This window comes from Podarcis filfolensis (genome assembly GCF_964270895.1).
Source record: "Podarcis filfolensis genome assembly, chromosome: 1".
NCBI lineage: Eukaryota > Metazoa > Chordata > Lepidosauria > Squamata > Lacertidae > Podarcis > Podarcis filfolensis.
Genome location: NC_139604.1, coordinates 86765088 through 86782687, shown reverse-complemented (window position 1 = coordinate 86782687; position 17600 = coordinate 86765088). Strand labels below are relative to the sequence as shown.

The 17600-nt window shown below is 42.7% G+C and overlaps 1 protein-coding gene across 5 annotated transcripts in view; it reads right to left on the bottom strand.

The window, feature by feature from the left end:
* CSTPP1 (centriolar satellite-associated tubulin polyglutamylase complex regulator 1) overlaps positions 1 to 17600 on the bottom strand; it is a 128915-nt gene that overhangs the window by 57430 nt on the left and 53885 nt on the right. For all 5 annotated transcript variants that reach the window (XM_083605705.1, XM_083605703.1, XM_083605704.1 and 2 more), the window contains one exon: positions 6579 to 6709. In XM_083605705.1, coding sequence (XP_083461831.1) covers positions 6579 to 6709 — 131 coding nt within the window. The remainder of the gene's footprint in view (positions 1 to 6578; positions 6710 to 17600) is intronic.

Genomic DNA, 17600 nt, shown 5'->3' with positions numbered 1-17600 from the left:
AGTCTTGCAAGCCACAGGGGTTGGGGAGAGGCACGTGCTGACCTCATGAAACTCCACAGGAGATCCTGGAGGGACAGTTTATACTTAGGAAATACAATTTTAATTAAACTGTCCCGGGGAACAGACAACAAACTCCAAAGAGCAGGTCACCAAGATTCCAAAGGTCAACTGAAGACAAAGCAGAAAGGAGACACTTCATTTCAGAAAGTTCCTATGTACAAGCACAAGCTCTTTTATCAGGAGATTTAAAAAATACCCACGATGCAGAGTAAAATGGAATTAATCTGCATCTGCTCTTCACATTATGAGATTTTGTCATCACAAATACAGTACAAATGTTAGCTATTTATTGCCTGCAAGTGTCATTATCACCAAAAAGCATTTTTATATTCTAATGATTTACAATACATGCTTTGTCTGTTCTCCAAGCAACCCTAGGAACACAGGATGCTCCTTATTCTGAGTCAGGCAATTGGTCCATCTAGCTAGTATTGTCTACACTGACCAGCAGGAGGTCTCCAGGGTTTCAGACCCTTCCTGGGGATGCTGAGGATGGAACCTGAAACCCTCTGCAGCTGCTCTTCCCTAATAAGTGCAGGACACTGGTTCTATTTTACAGATTTGTGTCTGATATTAAGAAGAATGCATTGATCTGCCTATTTCCCTGCTCAGCACCCCTAGATCAGTCACTTTCTAAAGTGCTTCACTATGGCATGGTACCTGTTACAAGTTTGTGGGTGCTAAATGCCTGGGCTCAGTAAATGTTAGAATTTAATTAGAGCTTGTGTGTTAAAACGGGATGTCAGACCCATGTGCCTTAAGATGTGTGTTAGATGCATTTTTATCCCCTGCAATTAGCATGTGTGAAAAGGCAATTATGTTAGGCAAACTTTCTAAATTGTGTATTAGACGCGGCAAAAGAAGAGGAAATCAACCTGTGTTAAAAAGTTAATTAACTCAAACTAATACCCTTGGAGGTGTTAGCCTGTGGTTAGCACAGCAATGCATCAAAGGGAAACTCTGGGAGGTGACAATGGGGTGGGGCCCCTTTCACTCTAAAGATAAAGGGAAGCCATGTGTTTTAGAATGAAGGAATGTTGGGGAACCGGGAAGTAAGTAGTGGACTGGAGAAACAGTCCAACAGCCATGGCTGGGGTCTGTTTGAACACAATGCTGCACTTATGGAGTGGGTGCAGAACCTCTTGGGGTATGAATGCTGTGCACCTCAAGGTTCAAGTTGCATATATGAGTAAAGAAACAAGACACCAAGATGAAGCTCTACCAGGCTTGCGCGTTGAGCATGCTGTTTATGGGAAGTGAGTCAGGGGCAACTTACACCCGCCAGCAGCAACTCCTCAATGCCTTCCACATGCGCTGTGTCAGGAAGATTTTGGGCATTGCATGGCAGGAGAGACTCAAATGAAGAATGTGCTGTCCCAAGCCCACATTCTCAGCATGTTTGCAATTCTGCCTCAGCGATGTCTATGCTGGGTTGGTCACGTCCACAGAATGGAAGATGGCAGGATTCCCAAGGGCGTGCTCTACAGGGAGGTGGCTTTAGGCAGCAGGCCCATTAGCAGACTAACTCTGCATCACAACGATGTCTGCAAAGGTGACATGAACACTGGCAACTTCAACTCCATCATGTGGAATCCCTTGCAGATGACCGCAATAACCGGAGACAATCAGGTCATGTATCCACAGCAAAGACCAGAGGAGGAATGAAGGCTAGGAGGATCGCAAAGAGAAGAAACACCATGCTGAATCTGTGACAGCGAAACCAGATGCCTTCGTCTGCCCCAGCTGCAACAAAACATGTCTTTCCTGTATCGTTCTATATAGCCACAGCAGGCGCTATAACTCTCCGACTTCACTCCTGAGGGAGTACTCTCTTCTATTGTCTCTCAAGACAGATGGATGCCAACCAGTACACACCATACAGCTATCTGTTTAGCCCATTTTAGTGTTGGCTAAGTTCTAAAATCTTCCTGGATGTTTTAACTGTGTATTGACAAATGTATTTTTTTTCTGACTGACGGTCGAATAAAAGGTTGATGATGATGGTACACACCATACAGTTAAAGCACTCTGCAAAAAAAGAGGATCATTGGAACTACAGTTTGTTAACAGCACTGGGAGCTGTAGCACTGTGAGTAGTAAACTACAGTTGCCAGTATTCTGGTGTGGTGGAGAATGCACTTTAAATGTATGGTGTATATGCAGCTTATATAATTTTGCTCCATGCTATGCACTGAACTGTGGTGTAGTATTCAGTCCAATTATGCAAGAGGAGGGATGGGCCACCGATCCAATATAAAATGCAGCATCTTCAAGATGCAAAATGAAAGCAGCTGCTGAAGCCAAGCTGACCAGATGTACAGCTGCATAAAGATTTAAAAGGCAGCAAAGGAGATGGACTAAAACAGAAGAGCAGTGGAAGCAGCAATTATTCTTCATTTATTTGGAATTACTTTTCATCTATTATTTAATTATCAAAGCTAACAAATATTTACTTAAGTCATATTTTAAGGTACTCTCCGTCAGTTAAAAAGATTCCTTTGTCCATGCATCCAACTGCAGCTTTCTACATTCATGGCTAAGTGTGTCTGCTGGGCTTAACCAGGAAGGTTCAGAGCAAACAACACGCATTTTCCAAGTCACTACATGTTTATCCCAAGATCGAACAACAAACAGCAAACAGGGGTTTCTATATACAAAAGAAGAAGCATCTGGCAAGCTGGTTAGACTGGTGAGTCAGTTCTTTCCTGCGTTCCCAAGGTTTGAGTGGAAACTCCATTTCCTGGACAAAGTTGGTAGTGGCACAAAATGCCATTTAAAAAAACACCCACTGCCCGATTAAAATTCTAGATGGGATCTGAAACTGTGCTCCTGGCTGTTTTTTATCATTGTCACCTCTCCTGGAGGTGAAAAGTCAAGGTTATTTGAATATATATTAAATAATTTAAATATATCCAGTTCTGAATTGTCCGTACTATGGAGGCCACATTTCTAAAACATTTAGGAGGCAAACAAAAGGCATGTTTGGTTGCCAGATTTGGTGGTTGGCTTCCAGCAAGTAGACCCGCCCCCCCGCGCATTATGCCCTTGGTATGGAATTCCCCACCAACAAAGATTCAATTGGCACCTGCATCAACTTCTGTTGACTGCCAGGCAATGCCTGTCGTATTTACCTGGACTTTTAGCTGTTAATTTGGGGGGGGGGGGTTCGTTTTAATTTTTTGCAGAGTCTTATATGCTTCACCATGCTTTTCTTTCTGGCTTCCACAGCGCTGAATTGGGGATTTGGGCCTTTATTTTTTTGTACGCTGGTGCATTTTTTCATTTGTCTGCTGTTTCTTTTTATTATGATTCATGATTGTTAAAAACAGAACCACCTTCTGGGTTATTATTTAGAAGACATCTGAAGGCAGCCCTGTTCAGGGAAGTTTTTAATGTGTGACATTTTAATGTATTTTTAATCGTTGTTGGAAGCCACCCAGAGTGGCTGGGGAAGCCCAGCCAGATGGGCGGGGTACAAATAATAAATTATTAATTATTATTCCTAGGTACTCCTGCCCCATTTATGCAGTCCTTCTGCTTGCGCTTTATTTCATTTGAGCAAAATGTCTACGGTTATGGTGTACAAGATGCAAGTATATCAACGGAAGGCCCATATATTGCAGGGATCACTTGGAAGGGCACTTTGCACAGAGACATACTGCAGCCTCCAGTTGGTGACGGAAGTCACACTATTCAGATTCAGGGGTAGGGAACAGGTTTGCCCCTAAACACACACACACACACACACACACACACACACACACACACACACACTTGTCCCCAAAAGAGTAGTCTGATTTTCTCCAACAGACTGACAGCTATTTACATACACAGAAGACACAAAAGAGTGCACTTAGAATTAGCACTAGGGTGCAGCTACACAAACCTATCTGTGTTGTTTCCTGGGCATGCTCCAGTGTGACTATACAGTGCAGCAGTAACCAGGAACTGGCTTTTACATAGGCACATGCCACAGCAATGGAATAAAAACTGACGTGTACAAGCACTATTCCAACCATTTCCTGGGAACAGAAAACTATATTTCTTCCTCAGTCTCCCCACTTACATATTTTGCAAGGAAGATGTAAAACTGCACTTCCTGAAGTGTTCAAATTAGAAACAGAAGATTGTGAATTTTACTAGCCAGTATAACTTAAACATTTCAACTGTTTGTTCCTTAATTTATCCACTCCAAGAGTGTCTGCCTCTTGTAGATTCATAACAGAATCCCCCAATGTATCGGAATGTGTGCTAATCCATGAGAGGCTGATAATGTAGATAAACCTGCTGGGTCAATAAGCAAACTGTGGTTAGTTTCCAGTCCCTTCCAGTACTGATTTTGTGCCTCTCAGCTAGCTTACACCTCACTGAAATGAAGAGATGTGAACCAGCAGAGCAATTTGAGGATTTCATATGTACTTTGCATTACATCACTGAAGCTCATGTTTCCTGTGACTATATTTTATGATGCACCACAGGACATCTGGAATTATCACTCCAGCCATTGAAAGGCAAAACAATTCCTGTCTCCCAGAAAAACCAAACCAGTATCCCAGTAAGAAAATTTCAAACCCCAAATTTTGGTTGTTAAAAAATTATAAACAAGTAACCAAGCTTTAAAAGCATCCTAACTGGAACTAGATTTTAAAAGCTGGAGTATACACTGACTAAACGATTTAGTTTGGTTGGAACAACAGAGAAAACCCAGTCTACTACAGATACAATGGATGGATAAAGTGGTAATTAGCATAAGCTGCTAATGATTATGTGTTTTGAATTGCCTGAGCAAAGACAAAATGCCTGTAAAAGTCAAACTAAGTAAAACAAAGTCACAGAAAAAGTAAGTTTGAGCATTTCTTCCATTTAGGTTTTTTTAAAAAATAAAAAAGACAAAAAATACTTTTGTACAGTGCTGGATGCAATAGTATTGAGTCCTTTTCACAAACATGTCTCTTTTCTTTTCTATGTAAACACCCCAACAATCTCCCAAATACAGAGTTTAAGTACCTTTATGTATCTTTATGTCCCTTATCTAAGCAATAAGGACCCTCAGGCCAAGCCACGGTGTGTTAAATAAACACTGCAGTCTTAAGGTCTACTGGAATGGCATAATATGTTCAAGGTCTGCATGGCATAATTCAGTATGGTAGCACTAATGTGCACTAGGGGTACAACAATCAGCTGAACATGTGCAGAAATTGTCAAGATGATGGCTGGCCACCACTTACACAGCTTGGTAAGAAAAAAAATCACAATGGAAGCAAACATTGATGACAATTCTGCAAGGATTCTGAAGGAATTGGAGAGGTCAGACAGTTACAACCTAAAATATATTGACTAGATGTAATGCGTTTAATGGAAAATTCTACTAAATATGGTTTTTCACTTTAATACACAAATATGTGCTCAAGCTATTTCTAATGATGCAAATTATAAAACTGATAGACCCAAGTCTCATTTTCTCTAGCACAGGACACTTTTGACCGGCAAGCCCACCTCCCAGTGGCAGAGCGTATTCTCCCGCCACCCGCGACGGGTGTTCCCCAGAGGGAGCCCACTGCACCCAGCCTGACCAGGCATGAAATTGCTGCCTTGGAAGCATTCTTGCTCGGTGTCAACCAGCCAAGGAGAGGGGTGGCAACGCCGCTGCCAACTCTCCTCTGCTGGCCGCGGACTGACTGCTCATCGGGGTCAAGGGCTGGGCGAGCAGAGGGTGAAGCACCTTAGCCAGCCTTCGCCACTGATGGACAGGCGCTCGCATGCCAGGCAGGGGAGGGGCACAGAGGGTGTGCTTCACCCTCCGCACTCACCCAGCCATGTGAGGGGGATCTCTGCAGGGGGTGCCTGGTTCACACACCCCATTGTGTGCCCAGGGCAACGCCCCCCCGGCACTCCCCCATTACGCTAGTGCCACCTCCTAAAAATTCTATCTTTGGAGAAGCTACCCTTCTTTTATGTAAACTTTTAGAGAACACTAGAGCTGCAAGAGAACATTCATCAATTGTGCAGACGAATGGGAACTTCAGACAAAAGTCTAGACAACAAACTTCTAGTCATCAGTTCTGCTCAAGACACTAACAGAGTGTTAGAGATAGAAAGTGAAAACTCACCTCCATTTTTCCCCACAGTTCAGAAGCATTGCCAGAAGATCCTCAGAAAGGATGCTCTATTGTGGGGTGTAGCTTGAACAATGCGAGTAAGACAACTAAGAGACGTGTGGTGAATGCAGTGGAAGTCTTTTATAATATTTAAACTAAGATTTATATATTGCAGTATTTGAAATGAGAATTTGGTAATATTCCAGGTTATGAAAAGCATTTTTTCTTTTCTTTTGTCTTTTTTTCTATATATTTTCAATTTTTATTTTCTTTCTTTTTATTTTTATTAGTTTTCATTTTGGAAAATATGTATATAAGTGTGTTTACAGTGTTATGTATTGTTCTTTGTTTTTCTTTGTTTAATTTCTATTTTTTGAAAAACGTAATAAAAATTAATTAAAAAAGAAAAAGAAAACTCACCTCCATTTTTCCCCACAGTTCTGAAGCATCGCCAGAAGGTTCTTAAAAAGGATGCTCTATTATGGGGTGTAGCTTGAACAAAGTTGAATTCTCGGAACAAAATATGAGTTCCTTGGCGTACGCTGTTAAAGCTACAGAGGGAAAATTAAAAAATACGATTGTCAGTCACACCAACAGGAAGCTAATGCTAGCAAAAAAAGGTCAGGTGCCCAACTTAAAGAGCATATACAAAACCCACAGGTTTTTGAAAGAAAAAAAAGTCGCGAAACAGCTGACATTCAACTGCTCACTAGAAGGAGGCTTATATTAGTGTGGCAAATTTCAGACCTCCAATAAGCTGGAGAGCCCTAAACTCAGGGCACTTCCAGGCTGTCACAATTTTCAGGTGTGAACTAATAACATACAGGCAAATTATAATTCTGCATTCAAAGCTGATTTGGTGTCCTTTCACAACAAACTTCTCCCCCTCAAAACTGGACCCTTTGCAATAAGGAAAGTGATGGGGAAATCACTGGAAAGTGTGGAATAACAATTGCTCCATGCCACACTGTGTACCCAGAATGAATGTTCAGAAAACAGCCCATTTCATCTAACCTCCCAACAAATTTGGTGCAAAGTAGTAAGGAAAAATGCTCAGTAAGAAGGTAATCTGAAAACAACCTCAGATATTTTTTCCTAAAGATTCATTCGCTAGGTATGTCCAGGAAGAACAAAAGCATCCAATAAATATTTACTTTTGCCAACAAAAACTTGACCAATACCAATGACTTGCAAGAGCATGTTTACCTCTTTTTAGACAAGATCAGTATACTTTTGGATCATTCCTGTGTAATACAAGTTGTGACTTCCAACCCACGTTATTGCTACAAGGACTGGGGTTGGGCTAGATGTTCTTTTGGGATCCCTTCCAGTCTTTGGTTCTATAATTGCAAATCTGAGATTTGCAGAAAAAACCATTTCCAATGTTAGTTAGAGAAGATCCACTGAAATCCTTGGGTCTATTCTGGGTATGTCTTAGCTAGGTATCATCCCTTGTCAAGTTTATATGAGATAACAAATGAGAAGTGCTTTGAGTACTGAAAACACACACAATATGAATGCTATATTCAGTATCCTAAAGGCAAAAATTAAGGCAGTGCATTTACATTAAGAGTGAAGGTACCCCCCCACCTGCCCCCCCCAAACCCCTGGAACAAACAAACCCAACTTACCGTATTTTTCGCCCTATAGGACGCACTTTTTCCCCTCCAAAAACGAAGGGGAAATGTGCATCCTATGGGGCGAATGCAGGCTTTCGCTGAAGCTATCCCCCCAGCCCGGCAAGCTCCCAGAGCGATGCCAAAGCTACGCGCAGCTTCGCCATCGCTCTGGGACCCGTTCTGGGGGCTGGGATCGGGGGAAGCTCAGGCTTCCCCTGCCCCCAGCCGCGCAAGCTCCCAGAGCGATACCGAAGGTGCGCTCTCCGACCTGCTCTGGGGGCTGGGGAAGCTCGGGCGTCCCCCACCCCCAGCCCCGCAAGCTCACCTTCGCCATCGCTCTCAGACCCTTTCTGGGGGCTGGGGGAGGAAATAAAATTTTTTCCCTTTATTCCCCCCCCCCCCAAATCTAGGTGCGTCCTATGGGCCGGTGCGTCCTATAGGGCGAAAAATACGGTATGTCAGTTTCAGATTTTATAGTTTGAAGCAGGGTGATGATGGTGATATAACTGGCCTTTCCACAAACAACATACAGGCTGTTTAGCCATGTTCCTGAAATGAATTATATCACTACATAAGCAAAAGATCAGCCCCTAATAAAATATATGGCCTGCCCTGAACCTGCTAGACATGAGTATGGCACCAGCAGAATTATCTATCACTGGTTTAATTCATTTTGAGCTGTACTTGCAGCATCATATTCCAAGGAGTAACATACACTTAAAAAAACAAAACACTTTTTGTGTAACTTTTGTCATGGAATCCCTGCATAACTGTAGCAAGACTAAAAAGAGAGGGCTAATGCTTTTCATTAGCAGCTCTGTGTAAGACTTCAATGGATGGGTGGGGAGAAAATGGATGGGTTTCTGGAATTCCTCTTGACCAAATTGACGCTATTCTCTGTAACCAAAGACATTTTCATAATGTCAGACCTGCAAGAGGAAAAAGTTAAGCTTTAATGTCAAGCAACCATTGGTCTGGAATGCGTATAAAAATACTTTCTTAGCTGACACATTCAGCGTGGTGCTTCTTGGCAGACAGGCCGCTACAGAAGTCTTGAGTACAGTGGTACCTCTGGTTACGAACTTAATTCGTTCCGGAGGTCCGTTCTTAACTTGAAACTGTTCTTAACCTGAGGTATCACTTTAGCAAATGGGGCCTCCCACTGCTGCTGCGCTGCCGCCGCACGATTTCTGTTCTCATCCTGAGGTAAAGTTCTTAACCCGAGGTACTACTTCCGGGTTAGCGGAGTCTGTAACCCGAAGTGTTTGTAACCCAAAGTGTTTGTAACCCAAGGTGGTTGTAACCCGAGGTACTACTGTATTTCACCTATTCTTCTCTTGACTCCGAGCTGAGAGAAAAATCTACGTATTAAATTTAACCCTCTTCTCTCGTTTAAAATGTAACCAAATGCTTTTGACTGATTGATTAGCATGCGATTAGTGAGATCACAAGCTCATTTATACAAAGGGCTGTGGGGTTTGCTTTGAGAGCATAGTAACGTGGATGCTACCTGTAGAATCAATTCCAGTACAGCACTGTTGTGAAACTAGAAAACTTGCTTCCTCTCTGACAGAGAACAAAGGACTGCCTAAATGAGAACAAATAAATATGCTTCTTTGGAACTCGTGTCAATTATCATGCTGTGAATTACATTCTACACCTCTAGCAAGGTTTTAGCTAAGTTGGCAAGGGTTTTTAGTATTACTGCATTTTCTTATATGCCTGATGGTATGTTCTGTTCTTTCCCTCTCATAAATATTCTTCCCTCCCTTAAAATATTATCTGTTTTGCTCTGAGTTAATCAGAAGCTTGGGTTAAGGTGGTGGGGAGCAGCCCTGAGCATGGTGTCAGTGTGAAAGACTATGCGTGTGCAAAAGATTGTGAATGGGTTTGTAAGAAGCATGAACTGAATAAAAGTGTCCTTTGAAGTAGATCTGGCTGAGAGCAGGACTTGGGGTCCTTGAATTTGTGACAGACGTCAGCTCAAAATTTCCAAAATAAAGGATACTTTGAAGTAAGGTTATCTGTGTATGGCACTGTAATGTCCAAAATGAGGCACATCTGTTATGTTCTGCAAAGCTGTGATGTTTGTGAGTTAGGAGAACTCTTTGAAATAGGGGCCATCTGGTAACCTGACAGTTTTACTTCCAAGGTCTCTTGCTCTATTACAAAACTTCAATATATAGGAGTTGTGAACACTGCAGGGCAATGTCATTTAATAAGCTTTTTTGGTATCTTCTTTGTTTCTTTTCAGAAGGATCTTAGAAGTCAGCAATATCAAGTTTCACGTACGTCTGAAAGTGCCCTTCTAAGATGCTATTAAAGTTCAATGTGCAAATTAAATAGAAACATTGATACAAATAAAATGAAAAACAGAGGAACAATAAAAGGTCCCTTCACTAAAAGTGGATTCATCTGTGCGTGTCCCTGCTCTTCTTTTAAGCTTGGCAAATGTTTCAAATCCTCCAGAGAGATCATGAAAGCATTCCCCCTAGGACAGCAGCTTAGTGACTCTCCTGAGAGAGAATTAGTGAAAAGTTTCATATTCTTGGCGGGGGCAGATCGTCTCCATAGGTAGCTGCTTCACAGTAACCAAAATCTATTGGCTAACTGGATATTGTTTTAGTCCTTTAGCATTTCATAGTACAGTAACCATTCAAAAATGCCTAATACATTTATGCTTAGTTACAAGCCAGGCTCTCTCCAGGTAACTTCCAATAAGCTTATCAAGCATTCTCTGAAACGTTACTTAATTTCCAAAAAAAAATTACAAAAAAAGTCTAAGCTAAACATTTTTCTTTGGATATAATGAACAGACTTAGCTACCAATGCATACAGACACTAGGTTAGCACTGTTTCTAATGCATTAAAAATGTTGCCCAGTGGTTCAATAATGCACTAAAGCAACAGCAAGTTTTCTTCAAGATACAACTAGATTTTGATTCCCCCACCCTTTCAACAACTTGTTATTTTTAGGCAACTGCTGCTGGACGATTATGAATTCTTTTATAATTATCAGGTACTGTTGGTGCTCCACAAATCAGAGGAAGACATGAGTTGTTACATGGTGGAAGATGACAAGATAAAGAGACAACCAAAATCATACTACAATGCCCCAAAGGCCTGATTCAAAGCCCAGTAAAGTCAACAAAAAGCTCAAAATTATTTTGCTAACTTTGGATCAGGTTCCAGAAGCATGAAAATTGTTTAATCACAGAGTGCTATAGCTCTGTATTTAAAAATATATAGCTATAATGTTACTTTGACATCTGATGATCTCAAGATTACTATTTTAATTTATTATAATCTAGGTGTTGCAGAGCTCCAAAGCATCTGTTAAAGGAGCTGTCATAATGCATATTATTAAAATAAAATAAAAATGACTGTTCATCCACCACCCTGCCTTTAACTGTGCGTGTAGTGCATAGACAATGACCCAGTTTGCATTTCATGGTGGACCATAGTTAATGGTTAACAGAGAATGCAGAGATTCACTCTTCCCCTAGTACAAGGAGGAGCCACAAAACATGATTCCAGGGCTTAGGAGTACATCTGAAACAAATACTTGGTTTGTTTTGCTAAAAGTAAGCATGGTCAGTAAGCAAACAACAAACCTTGACTTACATCATTGCTGCTGTATACGGTTATTCCCAAATCAAGACAAACTGTGGTTAATCTCAAATATGTTTTTGTTGGAAATTAAACAATAATTCATGAAGTTTGCTTGTTTACCTAAACCATAATTAAGATTATCCACCGTTTCAGATTCAGATGTAACAGTTCAGTGAGGTTAACTGAAAATGGAAGTGAATGTGTTCCGATTTTCGGACAGCTGTATTGGAGGAAGGAGAAGGGAGGGAGGAATTCATGCGCCTGAATCTTTGGCTTATGATGATAAAGCATAGTTTGGCATTGTGGCCATGCCAAGCCAATGTGTGGTGTGAAAGGCCAAAGACTGGTACTCCTCATTCGGTTTATTTTTATTTTGGACACCAAAACCCCAAAAAGAATGTTTAGAGGTCATCTTGCCTTTGTGGCAAGCAGCTAAATACCATGTTCTGGACAGATCAGGGGGAAAACTGTTTTCCTAGCCCAACAGCCTATACTACTGGTTGTTGCTTACTGTGCAGTATTAGGATGTCTCGGGAGTACAAAACAGATGGAATATGGCTGAAAGAGAATTACAGGGAAGAAGGCATAAGAGCCATGACAAGTCTTGGTTTTCCATGGGCTAGTTAAAGGCCTGAAGAATTCTAGTACACCATTTTAGAACTAGTGACCAATAAGTGAGGACTTGGTGAAGAAGTTGTAGTCTAAAGATGATTCTAGCATGTTTTGTGAAGCACCCTCCAAAGTAGGCTGCTGGCCATGCCATGTCTTTCTTTTGTTTGGCTAGCACTTTCAAATTATCCTCAGATTTATCAGATGAGTTTCTTGGGAGGAAAGATCATGCCAGCAGAACTCCCAGATCCTGCTAGGTGAACTTCAGCCCATTTTATTCACATGGAAAGCATAAAATACCCACAGAAAAAGCATTCTATGTACGAATAAAAAGATCAACGTGCAAATTATACATTATTTTCAACACAGAAACACAGAAATTCCCTTTAAGATCTGCTGGAATACTCGGGAGAGGAATTCATCACATTGGACTGGAAAAGGACCATTTTGGACATTTAATAATAATAATTCAAGAGCTACTTTTAGACTTTTTGAGCGGAAGGTGAATCGGAGATGCCTGGGATAAAAGATTGAGAAAGCAACACCTAGCAGATTGAGAAGCAGCTATATAACATAGCCAGACGTTTCCTGCAGTGCATGCTTTGAATATTTTGAATAATAATTATTACTATAATAATTGGCAGGCAGACAGAGAATCAGAAGCTCCTCCTCCTTTTCTTTTCTTTTCTTTTCTTTTCTTTTCTTTTCTTTTCTTCTCTTCTCTTCTCTTCTCTTTCTTTAGTTTAGATTTATTATATCTTATTTCTTTATGATTTCTAACTCAGGCTTTACTGCTGTTGATTTTTTAAGTCCCCTATTTTGGATTAATGAAGATACACACAGGAAGGTGATAATAGATGGAAGATGAAGGCCTCTGTGTGAGAGGCAGGGAGCGAGGCTGGGAGAAGAAGGAGAAACTCCCAGGTGAAAGCTGGGAGGGTTCACTTTTCTGTTTGTGGAAAAATTGTGCTTATTTATTCTGTGTTTCTTGTCCCTTCACTTCTCTATTTTTTTCTTTTCTTATTCTTGTTTTTCTTGATCCTCTTTCTTTATACAGTGGTACCTCGGTTTACGAACTTAATCCGTTCCAGAAGTCCATTCTTAAACCGAAACCCTTCTTAAACCGAGGCTCGCTTTCCCTAATGAGGCCTCCCGCCGCCGGTGCCCTTCCACCTTTTGGATTCCATTCGTAGACAAAGGTAAAGTTTGCAAACCGGGACACTACTTCCGGTTTTGCGGAGTTTGTAAACCGAATAGTTCATAAAAAGGGCGGTTCTTAAACCGAGGCACCACTGTATTAGCTTGGCTTTTGTCATATTTTATGTTGAAAACTTTTAATAAAAAAAATAATTCCCCATCAGAATTGTTTTACATTTGAAGCAATGCTAAAACCTACAAACTGGTTGTGTATTTCAGTTCAAAACTCAATGTTAGTATTGGGCGGGGGAGGTTAGGGAAGAATTGCCTTTAAATAGAACCAATTTCTTCCTTTAGTCTATAGGTATTGTGCCTACAGGTGTGACCCTTAAAAAGAATGACAGGCACTGCTTAGTTGTCAGATCTTCCTTGCCCCATGCTGCTTGGTGCTCCTCAAAACCACTCAGGGGAGACAGGAAAATTAGCACACTAAGCTGAAGGTTACCATGGACACAATTCCTGACTTGTCTACTTGCAGCGGCAATTAAAACTAAAGCCCTCATTAGTACTCTAATAGACTTCGAGCACATGCATTTCACTCAGAGGTTTTGCTGGGTTGATTGGCAATCCCTTCAATAGCAATAGTTGCCTTTCACATCACAGAAATGTCCATTTGAAACAAAAAAACGCCTGTACTTAGAGACCTTGCCTTTACATGCCCCACCGAAGCCAAAGCAGACAGGAATCTTCCTAGGATGCCAGGACTGGGAAAGACGTGCCTTGCAGCATACTTGCTCTATGCTTGCGGGATGGGCATGTATGTACACATGAATAAGACAGAGCAGAGGACAAGGAAGTAGCAAAGCCCCAAAGCTCTCTGAGAAGGATGTGTTGGGAATGCTGGTACTCAGGTGCTGCTTCTATGAACACAGAGCGAGAGCTCAACAGAGCATTGTCTTCTGGGTAATTACATTGAGGCAGCCTGCCAGGGTTTTGAAACTTTCATTTGAGCAAGGCACGGGGGGCGGGGCGCAGATTTTGGACTTTTTGATAGGTTGTAAAAGTTCTGGGGTGCTATGGAAACATCTGAATAGAGAGGCCAACCAACACCACTACTTGCCCCATGTCAGCTGGAAATCTAAGCAGAGCAGAAACATGCATGGCAGAAAGAAGCTGGTTTTTCCTGGAAAGGACAGGTATTCAGAATGAACCCCTCGAGGCCTTCCCCCAGCAGGTGGCACCTCTGGCTGCCACAGCAAAGCACCAAATTGATTATGGGATGCCTCCCCCTTACCAAAGGAGCAACAGGGAATGGCAAATGGCTCCCTGATTTGCAGGACATTTCATTATGCTGAAGGTTACTTAATCATATATTACTTATTGGCTGGCATAGAAATAGTCTCCACATTCTATCACACACAGTGAGTGCTTTCATCCTGCCTGCCACATCAGCTGTCCAAATGGTGTAGCTGCAGCGGGTGGGTGTGCTTGGGGAGGGATTTCTTCAATAGCAACTGTTGCCTTTCACATCACAGAAGCAGTGGACTGAGGTGGGAAGAGGAAACGGGGAGAGGAGACCAGTGGCGTAGCGTGGGTTGTCAGCACCCGGGGCAAGGCAAGTAATTTGCGCCCCCTAACCCGTGGATTTGCGCCCCCTAACCCGTGGATTTGCCCTAACCCCAGATGTTGCGCCCGGTGCGGCAGGCCCCCCCTGCACCCCCCACGCTACGCCACCGGAGGAGACTAACTTCAGAAATTGCAAAAGGCCTTAATAGCACTGCAGGCATCAGCAAAAATGTCTGTCCTTTGAGGCCTTGCCTTCACTAGCTCCACAAAAGTCAAACCAGAATTTACACACTTCTCTCCATAGGAATAAAGCTAGCATCCCTAACGCGGCAGCCACGGACACCATAGCAAACCCAGACACTCCCCTGGCTGTCCACCAAAGCTTCCTTAAATTCCATTTTTTGGGAGTGTGTGGGTTTCATGACTGTTTTTGCTTTGGTTTGAGGGGTTTCCTGTCTGCTTGGTTTGTTTGCATTTTATTTCTTCTGGGGTGTTCGCGCGCTGCTTTCACTTGTTGTTTGAAGGGGGTGTCCTGAGCATCACCCGTTTTTTCCTGTGAAATGAGTATCTTGTGGTGTCCATTAACAAGTTCTCAGTCATGCAGTGCTCTCAGACACCTCCTAACCGTATGTACATCACTGGGCCTTACTCAAAGCTTCGCATAGCAACAGGAATTGATAATGTAAAAATAAATAAATTACTTCTCTACATATGCCGTTTTCCATTGACTTAGGAGCAGGTTGTACTTTTCGACCATCAGTTAAGGATCAAGAGGAAAACAAGGGTGCTGCTTCATCCTCTACTCAGCCCCTATACTGTTATACCAGGTCTTCCCCACATGTCTAAACGATCAGCCTCAAGCCCAAGGAAACAGCTCACAGGATCAGTAAAGTTTGGGTGGCCTTAGTAACCCATCAAAATACATAGTCGCCACAACCCTCCTCTCCCACATCTCGGGGAAGGAGTGGGGTCTACTCTCCCAATATTGCACTGGGCTTTGGAGGGCCCACCCATGAGGCAGAGTGCGGCGGCCAACTCAAGTGGCACCCCCCAAAGGAAAACAGCACCCCCATTCCATCCCCCAGCTTTGCCACCACTCGCCTCTCCTTGTAGGAGCAGAGAGGGACCGGAAGCAAAGCTCTGCAGAACACCTCCCCTCCTGCAGAGTTGCTGAGAAGGGAGGTATTCCGTCACCCTGCTTTGCTGCCAGTACAAAGCCCAGCTGCCAGGCGGTAAGGGGGCACCTCTCCCCCGTCGCTGCGTGATGTGGTGTGGCAAAGCCCTGCCACCAGGCAAGAAGGGGGCATCTGGAAAGGATATCCCGCCCGCCCGCCCCCGCCCAGCAGGAGAGGCTCCACGAGCCCTTATGGAGTTTGCCCCCCGCCCAATGGCGGAGCCGGCAGTGGGCCATTTGGCCTCAGGTGCTGAAACACCTTGGGCTGCCCCTGTTTGGAGGTACTCAGAAGGAGTGGCTGTGGAGTGTCCTCAAAGATCAGAATGACTGCTGAGAGGAGTCTTCCCACCCGTTCCCAAGCCTGGGAAAAGGGCTGCTCCTGCAGTCACGCTGAGCTTTGGGGACACTCCAAAGTCATTGATTCTGAGCACCTCTGAAGCACAGCATGGGATCGGAGACAACCCCCTGCCCATCTCTCACTTTACACTCCCCACAAATGCATTTGCTAAGTTAACAAAATACATCCTTGTCACTGGTGGACGCCAGTCATGTTTATGGATTCCTGCAACAAGGCTACAGTACTTGACTTTGCTCTTCCCTTTTGGTGATAACAGTCACACTACACATTTGAAACTCTTCTCCTTGTATGTTTATAAGCCTATTGGCAAGAAAACATGCAAAGGCACTCATGTTGGCATCCAACACACACCAGTTTGAGATATACTATTTTTTCACGAAGTTATAGCTTCTGGATGGACAGGACCTTTTTCAGAATTAAATGATACAGACAACAGTGTTGCCCATTACAACCCTCTCTTAGTTCCTTTTTTCTTGCTGTCCCTATTTCAGGTCAGGAGGTACAACAGCGAAGTAGGTCAGTTATTTAATACCCTAATCTCTCAAATCAGAGCTTGCACGATTTTGCTGTGTTGAATTATTGGGCCACTATGTTTAAAAACAAAAGAGGGAAAGAAACAAAGAAAGTAAGAGAAAGAAAGAAAGAAAGAAAGAAAGAAAGAAAGAAAGAAAGAAAGAAAGAAAGAAACAGGGAGAGACTTTAAAAAACAACAGAGGCCTTTTGATCAGAGTAGCGTAGTACAGCTTGCTGTAACTCAAGCTGGCCATTCTTATGTAGCAGGAATTAAGGACTCCCCCTGCCAGGCAGAGCCCTATTAAAAGACAATGGCTGTTTGAAAAGGATAAGGAAGCTGATATGGATATAATAGGCCACATATAGCGCGTCCTTTCTACTCTGAAATAAAGCATTTTAGAGTTATGAGTTGGGAAATCCAGTATGCTGGGAGATAGACCTATCCTATAAAAGGCTAAGTCGCCATGGAGAAATGCTTGGAGGTAGCTCGGGGGAGAAGGAAACAGTTCACAGCAACACAGCAACAGTTAAGAATTAGTGCTTTCAAGTGCTATGTGCTGCTCAATATAGTCCACATCACCGCAATGCTGTGTAACTGACAGAGACATCCAGCCATCCACATTCTTATCAGAGCCGAAAACCTACTGTGAGGAACAGTGGAAGATTACTTGATCATCTAATGATCATTGATAGTTCTGGGAAACAGAGCCAAAATTAAATTACATTACATTCCCAAGAGTATCAGCTTCCTCTGGTTTTTTTTTTTAAGTGCCACTACAGCCCAAGTCACAGAGACATTTAACCCTCCCCTCTATGCTTCACTGGCTATAGGACAGAGTGAAAATTCCCTATTA